Source organism: Agelaius phoeniceus, chromosome 6 (genome assembly GCF_051311805.1).
Source record: "Agelaius phoeniceus isolate bAgePho1 chromosome 6, bAgePho1.hap1, whole genome shotgun sequence".
In the NCBI taxonomy this organism is placed as follows: Eukaryota; Metazoa; Chordata; class Aves; order Passeriformes; family Icteridae; genus Agelaius; species Agelaius phoeniceus.
In genome coordinates, this window is record NC_135270.1 from 55,993,791 (window position 1) to 56,008,993 (window position 15,203).

General features: G+C 42.8%; 1 protein-coding gene across 8 annotated transcripts; it reads right to left on the reverse strand.

Annotated features, from left to right (window-relative positions):
• Positions 1 to 716: 716 nt before the first annotated feature.
• Positions 717 to 14,830, reverse strand: LOC129121679 (SERTA domain-containing protein 2-like). 8 transcript variants are annotated; one of them, XM_077180781.1, is made up of 5 exons: positions 14,671 to 14,827; positions 13,048 to 13,154; positions 12,749 to 12,847; positions 11,646 to 11,764; positions 717 to 4,164 (listed from the first exon to the last, which is right to left on the reverse strand). In XM_077180781.1, exon 5 carries the CDS (start codon positions 4,158 to 4,160, stop codon positions 3,306 to 3,308), a length of 855 nt encoding a protein of 284 aa, XP_077036896.1. In that variant the 5' UTR covers positions 4,161 to 4,164; positions 11,646 to 11,764; positions 12,749 to 12,847; positions 13,048 to 13,154; positions 14,671 to 14,827; the 3' UTR covers positions 717 to 3,305. The 8 variants fall into 8 exon arrangements, with proteins under 8 accessions (XP_077036896.1, XP_077036895.1, XP_054491068.1 ...); XM_077180780.1 differs by lacking the exon at positions 14,671 to 14,827 and adding an exon at positions 14,011 to 14,463; XM_054635093.2 differs by lacking the exon at positions 13,048 to 13,154.
• Positions 14,831 to 15,203: the final 373 nt, after the last annotated feature.

A 15,203-nucleotide genomic window follows, 5' to 3' on the forward strand; every position in this document is an offset into this window, starting at 1 on the left:
AGGGCAGCTCAGTGCCAAAATCCTGTGTCACCTGTTCCCAACAGGAATCCCCCTGCCCCACCAGCTGGAAAAACGCCCTGAGGGCCATCCCTGCTTTGGGGATGTGAGGGTGTAGTGCTTTTCAGGGAAAACCTAAGAGCCAAGCAAAGCTGCAGCTTAGGTATTGATAGCTGAAATAGAGAAAAATCTATGGATTGTGGTCAATGAGTGTAACATTAGTAGAAGATTCCAAATTCCAGACTGGGAGGATGAGATGCTGTGCAAGGCAATGACCACTGAGCAGTGGAGGAGCAAACACCATGAAGACCCCAAACCTTCTTAATAGTCTCAATTATTACTGTTATAGGCATAACTGCCCAGGAATTTCAGTGTTCACAGTCCCTCTTTGGAGGCACCCAGCTCAAGCTGTGGTGCTTCCCTAAAGGAATCCATCCTTCAGGGTATGTGGAAACCTCATGTGGAACCTCATCCCCCTGTTATGGGGGCCTGGGATGGGCAATTATTTCTGTACAGGTTTGTAAGGTGTTTATTATTTCTAGGGACAAAGGATGGGGGAGAGGAGGAATATGGAGAAGGAAAAAAGATTCAAATGCCTTGGGAAAATGCTACTTGTCTTTGTGAGTGAAAGACCAAAGAAAAGGTGGCAGAGTGCCATAGATTTTTTTATGCTTTGTTTTTAAAACAGTCACATACCAAAGGCTCCAAAATACAACTGGTTTAAATGCAAAACTGTGGCTTTTATTTCCAAACATACAATAAATAGGTCCACCACAACTAGCCTCTAACTTCATTTTACATGGAAGGATTTTAAAATTAATTTGTGCATATTTAAAAATTAAACTTCCCTTTGCACATAATTCCAAACATAACCGAACTGCATTACACACCAGCTCATGGTCTTGGCACTGTGACACAAGCAACCAATTAGAAACAGAGCTCTGTAGCCAGGACTTGTACAAAAGTTGCATTTTGAATTGTTGATAAAAGATCTACCAACAATTAAATCTTTTGCTGCAGTATACAAAAAACTTTAGTACATAAATGTTGAAAAGCAAGTTGTCTTCTCTTCCGTTTCTGTAGAGACTGCAAGGTAAGTGGATTTATTAAGTGTTCACTATTTGCTATATGATACAATTTTCATACCAAAATATCTTTACTGCATAGTAACATTCCATATTTTCAAATGCAAAAAGAGATTAGATGCAGTCTTTTTATTTTATCCCTCATCACTGAATTTAAAGACATTTTTAACCGCATCTCTGTTTCATCACAGTGCAGAAGGCCCTTAATATTTCAAGGATTTATTCAGTCATATTTTTAATACAAAAGTAGAGGCTGAGGAAAAGCCAGAGTAGTCTATACACAATGCACAATCTGTGTACATTCTGAAGCTGTACCTCTTCAAGAACTAGTTATACACTCTTCAAACAAATCCCTTTATCCAGCAATTCAAAATGCCTTAGATCAGAAGTTTTATATTAGAATCAATACAATATATGCATATAAATACATTTATACCCTTCAGCTGCTGAACAACCCAGATGGTTGCAAGGATGTGACCGGAAATGATTCTCCATTGGCCTGGGATACCAAATTATGTCGGCAGCTAACTGTTAACCAAGAGAGTCACAGTAAAAAATGGAGATCTCTGCACAAGGTAGGTGTGCCACAGCATCAGTTAAGACTAGAAATACCAGGTGACACCCTGGCCCCTTCAACAGGGCCAGGATTTCAACTTCTGTGAGATGCAACACACAGGCAACATTTTTCCCCTCTGCTGACACTCCGTTCATAAAAAGGCTCAGCAGAACAACAAAACCCCAAAAAATACAACAAACCAAAGCAAAGGTTTTACGACTGCAAGTTTCCAAGACAGGTGCTGCAGCTTTCAAGAACAAAGTAAAAGTTTTATAATTAAAAAAAGAAGGAAAAATAAAAACAAAATCCAAACCAAAAAGCAATGTGCAAGTGTGAAACTCAGAAGACGACAGAAGGGATCGATCTAGACCTCGGTTCAGGCTGAAACACAGAACCCACACTGCCTGATGGAAAACCAGTGCAAATCTCACCTCCAGATGAGCAGGGTGTTTGTGTATCTGCATAAAAACACCCCTGCCCCACCCAGCACAGGGTGATGTGTTCTCAGTGCTCTCAGCTTGGCTTCTCAAAGGATGCAGAAATGTTGGCTGAGTATCCTCCAAAGGTGCTAGAGGCTTTAAGTTTGAAGCGTTTCTTCCCACAATGCCAGGTATAAAAATGTGTATCTCTTTAAATAATATTGCACATAAAAATCATCTTAAAATCTGTAGTGAAAGCAGGGTTGAAGGACAGTGTTTTCCAAAAGAGAATAAAAAGCTACCTGTACATAGTAAATTTTAATTTAAAGAACGCCAAGATTATTCAAAATCTAAGCACATAATACTGACAGAAAAATGTTAAATTGCACAATCTACATATAAATTAATTTGTAAATACTTAAAAGTTTTTAAACATTGAATATCCTTGATTTCACAAATCAGCTAGGTCACTGTCAAAGGATCAACTTAATGAGTTAGAAGTACTTTCCCCCAGAAAGAAACAGAAACAAAAAGATTTGCAGTCTCAGATGAAGCACTGGAAAGAGTTAAAGCATTTCAGCTCAGAGGTAGTGCTAAACACATCCAACTAGAAGTCCATTATATTTGAACTATGATGAAATAACGTAGTAAAATGTAGAAAGACTATAAAATTTACAAAAATAAATAGTTCTGAATGCTTTAGAAAATGCAAGAGACTTTGTTGGTAAGTGTCTTGATCTGCTTTTCTGACCAAAAGAAAGCAAAGCGTGTCTCATTTTTAAAATATACCCATCTCTAAGAACATGTCTGCAATCCACACAATCTAACTCTGCAACTTGACAGATGCCAGCTTGGCATAGACTCTGATATTAAAAATAAAGTGGAGGCTTTGTAAAAGATCACCTCATATGAAATTTGCTTTGCATGTAAATTCTTCTGTCAAATTAAAAATTGCACATAAAAAAGTTTATTGAAAGAGGCATGAGGGGTGATGAGGGTATGTGCCCATTGTTCCACATACACCCTGGAAGGAAAATGATGATTGCACAGTTCTGATAAATAATTTTTCTTTTTTAAAATCTGCCACTTTTTTGGTTTGTAAGTTTTGGAATTATTTAGAAAATTCTACTATGGACAAATTATTATTTAGTTTGCTTTTAAAAGAATTCTTTACAACTATTCCAGTGGCTTTTATCCTGAAACCAAATCCAAGTGGCAGTCTAAAAGTATCTTTGGGTAAAACAAGTATCAGGATCCAACCAGAATTTCCATGATGTGGTCCAACTCACTCAGATCTGTTCTGCATATCTGAATGTTGTTTGCTGAAGAAGAATTACAAGATGGGAAGGTTTTCAATGGTTCTTCTGTAGCAAGAGATGGTGATCTGGGCGGCATCAGGGGAGGGCAGCAAAAGTCTGAATCATACATTGAAGTGTCAATATCTTCAAAAATGTCATCTATTGCCAAATCCTTCAAGTAACTGGTTGAATTTGAAATCTCAAAGGAACCAAACACACATTCAGCTCCCTTCAAATCCTGCCTGTCATCTTCTAGTTTCAAACCAGTATTTTCTGGGAACTTTGGCTGGTCATCTCCAGTAGGAACCAGACAAGTAGGTGGGCTGATATCTTCTACAAAGTCTAAATCCTTCAGAATAGATGAGATAGCAGATGACATGTCATCATCTGAAACGATCAGCAGGCTGCTCTCAATCGGATCCTCCCCAGAGCGCAGCTCACAGCAGTGGGGCTCCTGCTGACCAACACCTGAAGGCAGCTGAAGGGAAATGCCAGGTGCCTCCATCCCTGGGTAGCTGTGAGAAGCAGCAGCAGCAATGCCAGGGCAGATGTTCACTGGCTGCTGGCTGCTCTCCTGCCTCATCTCCTCCTGGATCTGGCGCACGGTGTTGGCGATGAGCACGGAGCGGTGCAGGTTGGGCTCCACCAGCATTTTGTACGTCTGTAACTTGGTGAGGCACATGTTGAGCACCAGCTGCCTCTTGAGGGGGTAGGACAGACCTCGACTGGAGTCAAAGGCACTCGAGAGACCAGCCATGCTCTCCTCATAGTCACTCAGCTTGCGCTTTAGGCCTCTCCCCAACATGAACCTGCAAGACAAGAATCCTGAATTAACCTTGGGCAGGCCCACCAGACAATTCTGAAAACCCTCTAGTGTACAATGTATTGGTTAGCTTAGACTTTTTATGTCACAGAACATCAAGAGGTAATAGTACTTCCATTGAAAAGATGCACTTTCCAGCTATAGAGTTTCATAGCAAGTTTTTCCTAAGCAGAAAACATGGAAGAAATATACTAACTCTTTTTTTATAAAGCTATATACTTCTAAGTATATCTGACTGTCCACATGAAATAAAATAGATACTTGTATTAAGGATCAAACTACAGACTATTTCATCATTTCCATTTTAACATTCATTCTTGGGTACAGCAGGTAAGATTTCAAGCTAGTTTTCAACACCCATTTTGATCTCATTAAGGCATTCTAATGTCTTGCTCAGTGACTCTGAGAACATACATAGAGTTCTATGTAGGGCTGATTCTTCCCTTTTTTTCTTTGGTGACCCAAAATTGTTTTACAGCAAGACCAACAGCAGGGCCTCCCATGGGATCCTTATATCCATTCCACATCTTGGTAGTTTGGTTAAATGTGGGAGGAAATCTGGCTGGACCACTGAGCTCACAGAGAGACAATGGGTTCACAACCTGCCACTGACTTCACACTAAGAACATCAGGCAGGAAGCTATCAAACAGCATTTTATAAGTGACCAATTTTGGGAAGGGAAAAAAATAGAATTTAGTTGCTTTCATTCTGCTTTGTGTGCTCTTGCACTGAAATACAGTAGGTGTAGAACAATGTGGTACAAAAACCTGTACACACAGTTCTAAAATATAAGTGAGCTAAACAAATACCTGCTTGGTTTTTTTGCAATCCCAAGTCTAAAGAGTTTTATTAGGGACAACAAGCCCTATGCAATCACTCATATAAACACAGAAAAGGAGTGTACTCTGCACAGAAAACACTGGTAAAATCTTAGTTACACACATCCTAAAGTGTCCATGAACACAGACACCTTGTTCCCAAACTATTAAAAAAAATTAAGCAATCACAAATTAGACAGCAGTGGCAGATTAAGGGCAGATCCTTCGTGCACAATGATCCAGACCCTGCATGCTGCTGAGGCCTCCCAACTTCCTTTTCATGTGAGCACTGGATGCTGCCAGCAATAGCTCAGCTGATGGCTGCAGCTGCCAGCTGCTCGCCTGTTGCTAGACTTTTGGGGACAAGGAGAAGGCAGCAGGAGAAAGCCGCTTTTACTTTCAGGATTTCTCCAGATTTGCAGGGCTCCATGGCTATGTCCATCTGCCCAGACAAGGCTTTGGAGAACTCTGCTCCTCTGGGGGAACAGAAAGCAAGAAAGCACTGCATCCTCTTCAGCAAGACACATGAGAGAAAACAGCTGCTACAGGATTTTAGGTGTCAGACTTCTCAATAGCAGACACTTCTTGTTCTTTTAAGGACATATCTGGATAAAATTCAACTTGTCCTAGGACTGCCTTTTTACTTAGCAGGGAGTAGTCTGGTCTATCTTCAGTTCATTAACACAGTCACTCTTGAAACAGCAGCAACCTTTAATTACTTTTAATCTTACCACTGCTGCAACTTTTAAACTACGGAACTCTGTTTTTCTCCAAAGTTTTCTGCTTAAGTGCCACAGCACGAGCTGAATCTCTTTAAAAACCAGAAGGTGTCTGAAGTGGTGTACCTGCTCACCTGGGTCATCATCCCACACTGATCATGTATCACTCTCCCACTCCAGCACCCCATTAAGAGCAAACACACCCAGCCAGTACTGAGCGCTCCATTAAAACAAAATCAGAACAAATATGGATACAAAGTTCAGGCACAAAATATAAAAGCATTCTGGGGAGGCAGTGTGTGTGTCAAGGATCCTCAAACTATTCACAATAATGTAGGAACTGCTAATTTTTGACACAATCTATGGAAAATCACATTTATTTGGGTCAAGTAAACTGCAGCTGAATATACCAACTGTTGTAGTGGAAACAAGAATTTATGCAAATCAAACTCACAATAAAATTGTGAGCTCTCCATTTCAAGTAGCATTTAAATGTTGTGTACTACCTCAAGCATTACCTCACAGCATCACTGTAAGAACAAAAATTATGCATCAGAACAGCTCTTTCCTCACTGAGCACCATCACTCCCATACACTGCACACTAGTGGGGTTTGTTTGCTTTTCTCTCAATTAATTAAACAGACCAAAATTTACACCCATAAGGGAATGAAGATATGACCACACAGGAAACATCAATTCTGACATATCACACGTTCAGAATGCTTGGTTTTGATAATTTACTGCTTTTAATATATTTAAAAATACACATTTATACTTTGTTAGACACACAGGACGTACTATTCTTATCTCTTTGAATTATAAAAATTATGTTAATTCCTAACATCTCAAAAATGTGCTAGTACTTAAATTCTGTAAGCAAGCTTCAAGAGCAAGCAGACTATGACAGGCAAGGATGTATAATTTCACAGAAACAACTTAATGTGACATGTTTTACTTTTCAATTCAAACAGTAGTCTTGTTAGACTAAATACTTCATGCTCATATAGGCAGACACCCCTCTTTTCATTCCTCAAATTTCCTTCATAAAATTTGTCCCAGAGCATTTTACCAACATGTAACAATGCTTGAGCATGACAGCACTTGACTATGAAAATGAAGTGCAAGAAACACTATTTGCTCCAACTTCAAAATGTTTCTACTTAACATACTCTCCACTCCCAAGATGTGTTTTTAAAATAAACAAACATAGTACTACCTTACATTTTAGAAATTCTGTCTAACATTGATTTATTTCCTAACAGGAAGGATCCCCTACTCTCCCACAAGGAGCTAGATGACTTCAGAGGTTACACAAAAATTTGTAAAAGGCTAATAAAAACCAGAGTACCATTGGTACAGTACAGTGGATTTAAAAATGACTAGTGTCATGGTTGCTACAGGAGACATTAAATTTCAGTTCTTGTCAAACAGACTCAGCTGCTGACCTACAAAAGACACAAAGCCCCTTTGTTAGGAGCTAATCTACATTTTATCAGGCCCTTTGCTTTACTTTCTAACACAAGAATTTCTGATGGGATCAGATCTTTAACACACTACTGTGTATTTCCTAAGTACCTTGTTCTGCTGTAGCACTGCCATTGACACCTCATCCCAAACCCAAAATTCACAGTCAGATGCTCTCTTTCACAGCATTACTTTGCAGCAGAAGATGCTGATGGCATTATTTAATTATGCAATGCTTAGCCCACTTCAATTTTTGGTAGTAAGGCAAAGGAGCAGCCGTGCACACACAAACCCCAGCTGCCTGCTCAGAGGAGGAGCAGTGTCAGCCCTTCCATCAGCTCAGAGCAGCACAATCTGGGCACGCTAAAGCACAGGCTCCAAAAACTGCACTCTCCTCACTCCAGCCTGATTCCAGGAACCAACTTGCATCTCAAAAAATTGGGTCAACTAACAGGATTTTGGGATGTGCCAATCTGATAACTCTGTGATTTGTAAGTAAAAAAACGAAATAAAAATGAAAAGTTTATGCCAACTTCAAATGTAAGGTCTTCACATAGCTGTTCAATTATAAAAGCAGCAAACTTAAGTCACCCTTTTCTTGAACTTGAAAAAGTTCCACAACAAAAAATTTTTTTCTGTTCAGATGATCTATTTTAAAATCTTTTGTCATGAAAAACACAGAAACAATGAGGAGCAACACATCTCAACTTTTTTCCTGGCATCTTCTCATCCTCTCCCATTACAGCAATGCAAACTGAGCCACAGGCTGCTTATGGCAGAATGCTTTTTTAATGAAAATAATTTTTCAGATATAGAGAAAAGGAAGCAAAGTGAACTCAGTATTTGGGAGTACCAAACTCTCTATTCACATCACTGAACTACAATGGAGTCTACACAGAAATTCTGCCCTGACAGCATGTTCCTCAGTTCCTTCCAGTCCTCCATGGAGGACATTTCATTGCAACTCCTCCCTGCTAAGATGGGAAGAAGCATCCAAGCACTGTAACCCTACACCATACCAGGGTTTGAAAAAACTTGGGAGGGAAGAAGCACGTCCCTGGTTGGCAAATCCACACAATACCAAACAAACAGGCCTGGTCAGGGCGCAGCTACTCAGAAGAAACATTCCAGGCTACCGAGAAAAATTCACATTGCAACGTGTTGTGGACAATACAGGGCCCATGCCACCATTTCAGCTCCATCTGTCACACGGCCTGACAGTGCAGCTGCCACTGACACATGGCTGGGAAGTACAGCTGGGAACACTCTCAAGGAATAATGCAACATGTGAAAACCCTCAATTACTTCTATCTGGGCAAACTACCACTTAAAAACTTTTTTGGAATACGAGCGAGAACTAAAGACAAAAGTTAAACAATGTTTAGAAGTCAGGACCTCGCAGAGCTTTAATTTTCAGTAGGGAAGAGCTTAAAAATAATGAGTGCATGAAACATGACTGCCACAGTTAGTATTGTATGAACACAAACTTCTCATGCACTGTATTAAACTACACAACAGTTATTTATTTACCACTAAATACGTGTACATAGCAAGATCATCAATAAAGTACCTGGCATTTCCTATCCAGGTAAAGATAACTGAATTCATAGTGGCACCTTTTGGTTTTTCTTTTTAGAGTATTATTAACTTCAAACTTGCTTGATCCTTTCTGTACAGCCACAGTGGTGTATTTTTCAGCCCAAGACAGCCTCAAAGGGAAATACTGCTTTTTCTTACAGGACAAAAATACCAGCTTTACAGGTGTGTAAGCACCTCATGAGTGAAAGCTGCCTGTCCAGTTTGCAGTAATGCAACTTAGGTATTAAAATCAAATCCTTGCTATTGTAATTTGGGCAATTCCCTTTCAAAGTCTCCTTTGTCTCGTAACTATAGAAACCATGTAAGAGTAAAGACAGACAGACTCTCTGGGCTGTAGATTTGTGTTAGTGACTGACCAAGGCTGGCTGATAACCTGGTGTTCTGCCCTCCCCTCTCTTCATGGACACATCTCACAAGCACACATCCATCTGCAGAAGTGCAAAGGAAAACAAACACCCCAGCAGCTACGGCTGCTCCCCAGAATTATTTGATGTATGCTGTACACTGTTTTTAAAGATAATCCTTCCCCTACCTGACACACATTTTTAGGCAACACAACTTCACAAGCAGTTTTAATTAAGTGCTGGACTGGCTATTGATATTTCACATGGAAGAAAGTGCACAAGGAAATGGAAAGGCTGAAGGTGCAGTTAACAGACACAGCACAAATCCCTTCCTCCCATCCAGGCTTAGTGCTGATCACTTGGACATGCCTTACATAACAGTGTAAGCTGTCAGAGCACACAGAACATCTCTGATCTAGGGTCCCCAGCAAGTGCTGGAGATCCCCACACTACATCTTGCCTGTTACCCTGAGCAAGTGAGGGAAGGACTAAATACCTTAGGAAACATTAAATGAAAAAAGTTTAGACCTGAAGATACTTCCAAACACACAGAAGTGTGTTTAAGTCCATTGCCTCCCCACCCCCCTCAGCCCTGGCCCAGTTTAGCCAAGATGAGTAACTGCTGGAGAAGGCACAAGTGACTAAAAGTGTGCACACAGGGAGGAGTGCAGTCCTGCCAGCTCACTCCCATACCTAAACTCCTATGCAACAACTTCACAGGAGTCAGAAATTACCAGAAAATGGCTGCTCAAAGAAAGAAGACTTAATGTCAACTTTTTGGTCAACAAATCCTGACCTGTAACACACCCACAGTCTGGTACAAAGCAAGTGGAACACAGAACCAAGATATGCTACTGTTCAGACTCAAGAAACCCCAACAAAAACAACAAACAAACCCAAAAACAAACACACACACAACAACTCTGCAAACAAAACAGAAAAAACCCCACACCTAAGGACTTCCCCACATTCTGAAAGTCAGACTAGCCTGAATAGCATTCATTAGGTACAGGAAAGGAAAGAGAGGAAGACTGGGTTTAGTACAGAACTATTCTGGAATTAATAATGTTCCCACTGTCATTGACTATGTGTGGAAGTAGAAAATAAACCTGTATCATACACAAATATTTTAGGAGCTGAAATGATGTTTAGGAAGCACTTGGAAAGAAGTTTTACTTTGATTTAAGAGTTATTCTGAAACCCCCCAAAACAACCTGTTTATGTTATGTCTACTGGGATCTGGAAAATTCCTGCACTTAAGGACATCTTTCTAAGTTCCTTACTCCCATTTCATTTCACAAAGCACTGATAAGGGCTTTGCTTTACAAACTATGGCAGCTGAGTTTCAGAGCATGCCATTTCACTCTGGAGAAGGAACTCTGTTAGGATCTGTACCTTCCACAGCTAAAGCAAGTGGGTTCCAGTGCTCAGTAGAGAGAAACTTCCACCCATGAAAAACCCCAAACTAAACCACTAACACTCTTGCCTGTCACTTGTGTATCTTGTTCCACATTTATTAATAAATCTCATGTCTATATCTTCAATGGGAGTGTGTTTAGTAAGGTTTTTTCACAGATTCTGGGTGGATTTATTTTTTTTTAGTGGAAGAAGGGCCTGGAGTAATTTAAACAAAGAATCAATAGTAGTTGGCAGAAGCTAATACATAATCAAGAGTTACTAAACCTAGAAACACCCATAGTAAAGCTAAACTATAATTAACTGAGAACCTAAGACTCATAAAGGAAACAAGAAGAACCAAACCACCACGGTTCCACCAAAGCATCTCACTGGAGAGGCAAATGATCATTAGAGCTGCAAATGCAATGGCAGACCTCTTCACAGCTTGTTCTAGTCAACTAACAGTGCTCAATCCCACATTTGCTTCCAACAGAGACACTAGATGCATTCCCCTACCTAACACTGACACATGTTTTAGGGTTACAGGGATCTAAAAGATCTACTAATAAAGGAAGTTACAGCTTATTCAATATTAAAAATTGGCATGCCCATACTTTTAACAGAAAAAATTGGACCATTAACAGTGAAAGCAAACAACAAAAGAGCTTTTTTCCTGATAGAGGACTGTGCATCTATTCTTTCTGTGACCAAATCAGAAATCATGAATTTTCATTGAATTTTCTCCTGTAGTACACAACTTTACTTCAGTATCCAAAGTGCCACCTTCTCACAAGACAGAACTGCAACACTCAATTTTAGCAGCTGAACAGTGGATCTTACTGAAAGATTGAAGTCTTAGTTAACCAATTTCCAATACAAATGTGATCTTAAAGTAATATGTTTTTCTGAATTGTGATAATTCCCCCTTATCAAGGAAAAAAATAGTAACGGAAATTCAGAACACTCAAACCAAAGTTTTTACCTCACTTTATATTATATATCCCATTTTAAAAAGACATATTTCAGTTTACCATTCTAATCCACAAATAACATCTGCAGGCCATTATCAGAACACATCCTATGCACATGAGATACAATTTCATAAAAACATAGAAGTCGTTACCCTTAGAAAACAGAAAGGAGTCCAGGCAGGAAGATTCTGGATTTTGCATAAAGCGTGGTCATCCAAGAGTCTTGAGCTATCCCAGAGGCCAAGCCATCCACTGAGGTAGGATGATGCGACTTAAGAGGAAAAACAAAACAAAATCAGAGTATTTAATTACTATGTGGTGGTTTTTATTTTTTTTTTTAACCAGAAGCATTAAGCACACAATTCAATACAACTTTTTAAATTATTTGTGGTAAATTCTAGAAAAGCAGATAAATGTGGGTTAAACCCCCTAAAATTCACAAATACACCAAAATAAGAGGACCTAACTGCTTTACCTGTGGACACATAAAATGTGGAAATTATCTTTTGTAAATGAGTATTGCAGAATGCTGATCCTCTGAGCATTAGGCTTTAGGATAAGGACTTGGCACTGCTACTTCCTAAGGTTATTGAACACCAATTTACAATTGCAATTATCTCAAAAATTACACAATCAGGAGAGAGAATACATTTCACAATTATCCCCTAATGCTTACAGGCTGCAAAACCAGTTAGATTTTTATTTAATTCTCCAACTTTCCTCTTTTTCAGCATACATAAAACCAGTATGAGAAGGCAGTTGAGAAGGTGTCCTATGATTGTGTCTAATGTTCAGTGTGGCACCAGTTCCATCAAACCCCTGATACAGCAACATCTGCAGTATGGCCAGAGACCACATGGATTAAATCATGGATTAGCTCAAGGCATTGGTAACTGGGAAACGTGAAAAGGCTCAAGTGACAGTGAACTATGGGCTAGGCTGGGAAATGTGGAGGGAATCGCACGATCCATGCTCTTGGGGTCTCACCTCCACCTGGAGAACCCAACAGTTATGAATTGCAAGGATGAAAGCCCTTGCAGGGGCTAAGAGCCCGCAGGCAGGACTGGATGTGACGTGCCAGTTTGTGCACATCACACACGCAGACACCTGACCCAGCTACGGCAAACCCACAAATGCACCGCAGGAGCAAGGATCAGCACTGGCTGCACAAACACAGCCCCTCACGAGCAAAAACCAAGGGTTCACACATTATTGCACAAATCTTAAAATAATACGTAGTGAAAGGCAGTCTTACATTCAGACAGACGGGCAAGTAAACGCCTACAGTTCATCTTACATAGCAACTCATAGCCTGATGCTAGCAAAGGGCTCCTCCGCTTACAGAACCTCGGAACTGTAAAAATGCAGTAAAACAGCAGTAAAATGCCCGTGACCTCAGCAAGCCAAATCTAACCCACAGCAACAAACACATTAACATCTCCCTCCTCCTCCTAGAAGCTGATTTATTTCCCAGTATAATGATATCCATGCTATCTGTAAATAATTAGAAAATAAAAAAAGCCCCAAATAAAGAGACAAATGAAGATTCATAACCTATTTGCTCTGAAACAGCAGGACTTCAGGTGGTCACTATTGAGGCTCATTAAAGAGTACTTGTTAGGTCACAGGGAGAGGTGTGCAGTCACTGCATTTTCTATACACTGAATATAAAAACACACGTTTTAGAGTTTTAGGATTCTTTAATGCTAAAACAACTTCACAAAGCTAACAAGCATAGTAAAACGTTGAAAAATTTTAGATTTCAGCACCTTAGTTGAAAAACCCCAAACCCAACAGAATTAGAAGCACTGGATGAAAAAAAATAGTACTGTTACTTGTGGTTTAGAAGTCCAATATTTTGCTAGAAGGAGATGAAGTCAAGAAGTTTTCAAATTTAATTTCTTTATTAGACACCTCAAAGGATTCCTGCAGAAGTAACTGTGGAGGTTTTGACTTTTCCCCTGTATGATTTCTGAGCATACTGGGTTAAGTGTCAGGAAGAAGTACAAAAGTAAGGTTATTAGGTGTAATTTTTACAATGTTAGGAAAAAAAAAGCAACTATAGAAGGCACAGTAGCTGCAAATCACTATGAATTATATCTCTAGTGGATTACTTTCTGTCTTCCTTTCCTAGTACGTGTTTAGGGGTCACTTTAGAATTTTGAAATTACAGCATCATTTAAATGTTAATGGCATTTCCCACATTGCAGTTAACTGCCCGAGCTATGGAATTTTAGCCACATCAAAAATAAAGTGGAAAACTACTGCATAAGGCTCCCACCTATGCTTTTAGAAACGAGCATTCCAACACAGTTCGAAAAATTCCAGGCCTAACTAGGGCAGAAATTATTAACTGCACCTATTTGCGAGCTTAATCTGCAATATGCATAGAGACCGATCTTTATGCTCCTCCAGTCCCATCCACCTGCTCGTAGCCCAGAATAACACACGTTTATTAAGCCCAGCAAAACCTGCTTTTAAAAACGCAACTGCAGCTTATACATAAGTCTCAAGTACCGAGCGGCAGCGATGAGGAGAGCCAGGATGGAGCGGCCGGGATTCAGGGAGAGCCCTTTCGTGTCGCCCTCCCGCAGCCGCTCCCGCGGCTCCTGCCACCATTTGGCCTTTGTGGAAGGCGCGTCGGTGCTTCCTGCGGCCGTCCCGCCCCCGCCGCGGCCGTGGGCAGCGGTAACCAGAGACAACCTTGGGCTTCCCGAGCTGCGAAAAGTTACACTCCTCCCCCTTCCTCCCTCCGCCCGGCTCGCTCAGACCCCAGCCGGGCTAATTATAACTGCGCGAACAACTTCCACCGCCGGCCGCGCTCCGGCCGCTCCCCCCGCGCCCAGCCCGGCTCCCCGGGGCCGCCGCACCCGCACCCCGGCGCCGCTCTGTCCCTGGCCCCAGCCCGGCTCGCCGGGGCCGCCGTCTGTCCACCCCGCACCGCCCCGGGGCCCGCCGTCCGCTCCACCTGTCCCCGCTGTCCCCTCCTCTCCCACCGCACCGCCGGCTGCCCCTCCGCCCCTCAACGGCAGGGCCCCCCCGCCCCGTCGGGGCTCCCGCCGCCCCCGCCTCGGCCTCCCGCCGTGCCCCGCCGTCACCCCGCGACCGCCGCCACCCTCCCCCTGCCCGCGGCTGCCAGCCCCGCGCCCTCCCGCCGCCTCCCGCCCGGCGCCCCACCTGGGAGCAGAGGAAGCCCCGTTCGTTCGCGGCCGGCCGCGCTCCCTCCCTTCGGCGGGGCTGGGACTCGGGCCGGGAGGAGGCGGAGGCAGCGCCACCCCCGCCGGGCCCCGGCAGCCTCCGCTCCGCCCTTCCCTCCGCCCGCGGCTCCCGCGGGGGGGCGCTGCGTGCGCCGCGCGCGCCAGCTGCCCGCCCTCCCATTGGCCGGCGGCCCTTTCAACCTGCCCGGCAACCATTTTCTGACTGGCCGACGAGCCGGGAGGGCGGGGCTACGGCTGGTCCCGCCGCACCGCCCAATGAGCGAGCCGGGAGAGCCGGGGGGCGGGGCCGCTAGGCGGGCTCAGCCAATGGGGGCGCGGGCGCCGCCGAGTCCCGCGTTCCCGGCGCGGCGCTCCGGGGGCGGCCCCGCCCGTGCTGCCGGGGATGGCGGAGCGGCCGCGCCGGGCTCGGCTCCGCTCCGCACGGCGCTGCTCCGCCCGCCGCTGCTGCCGTGAAACCACCGCGGAGCCACCGGCCAGCTCGCACCCAACCCT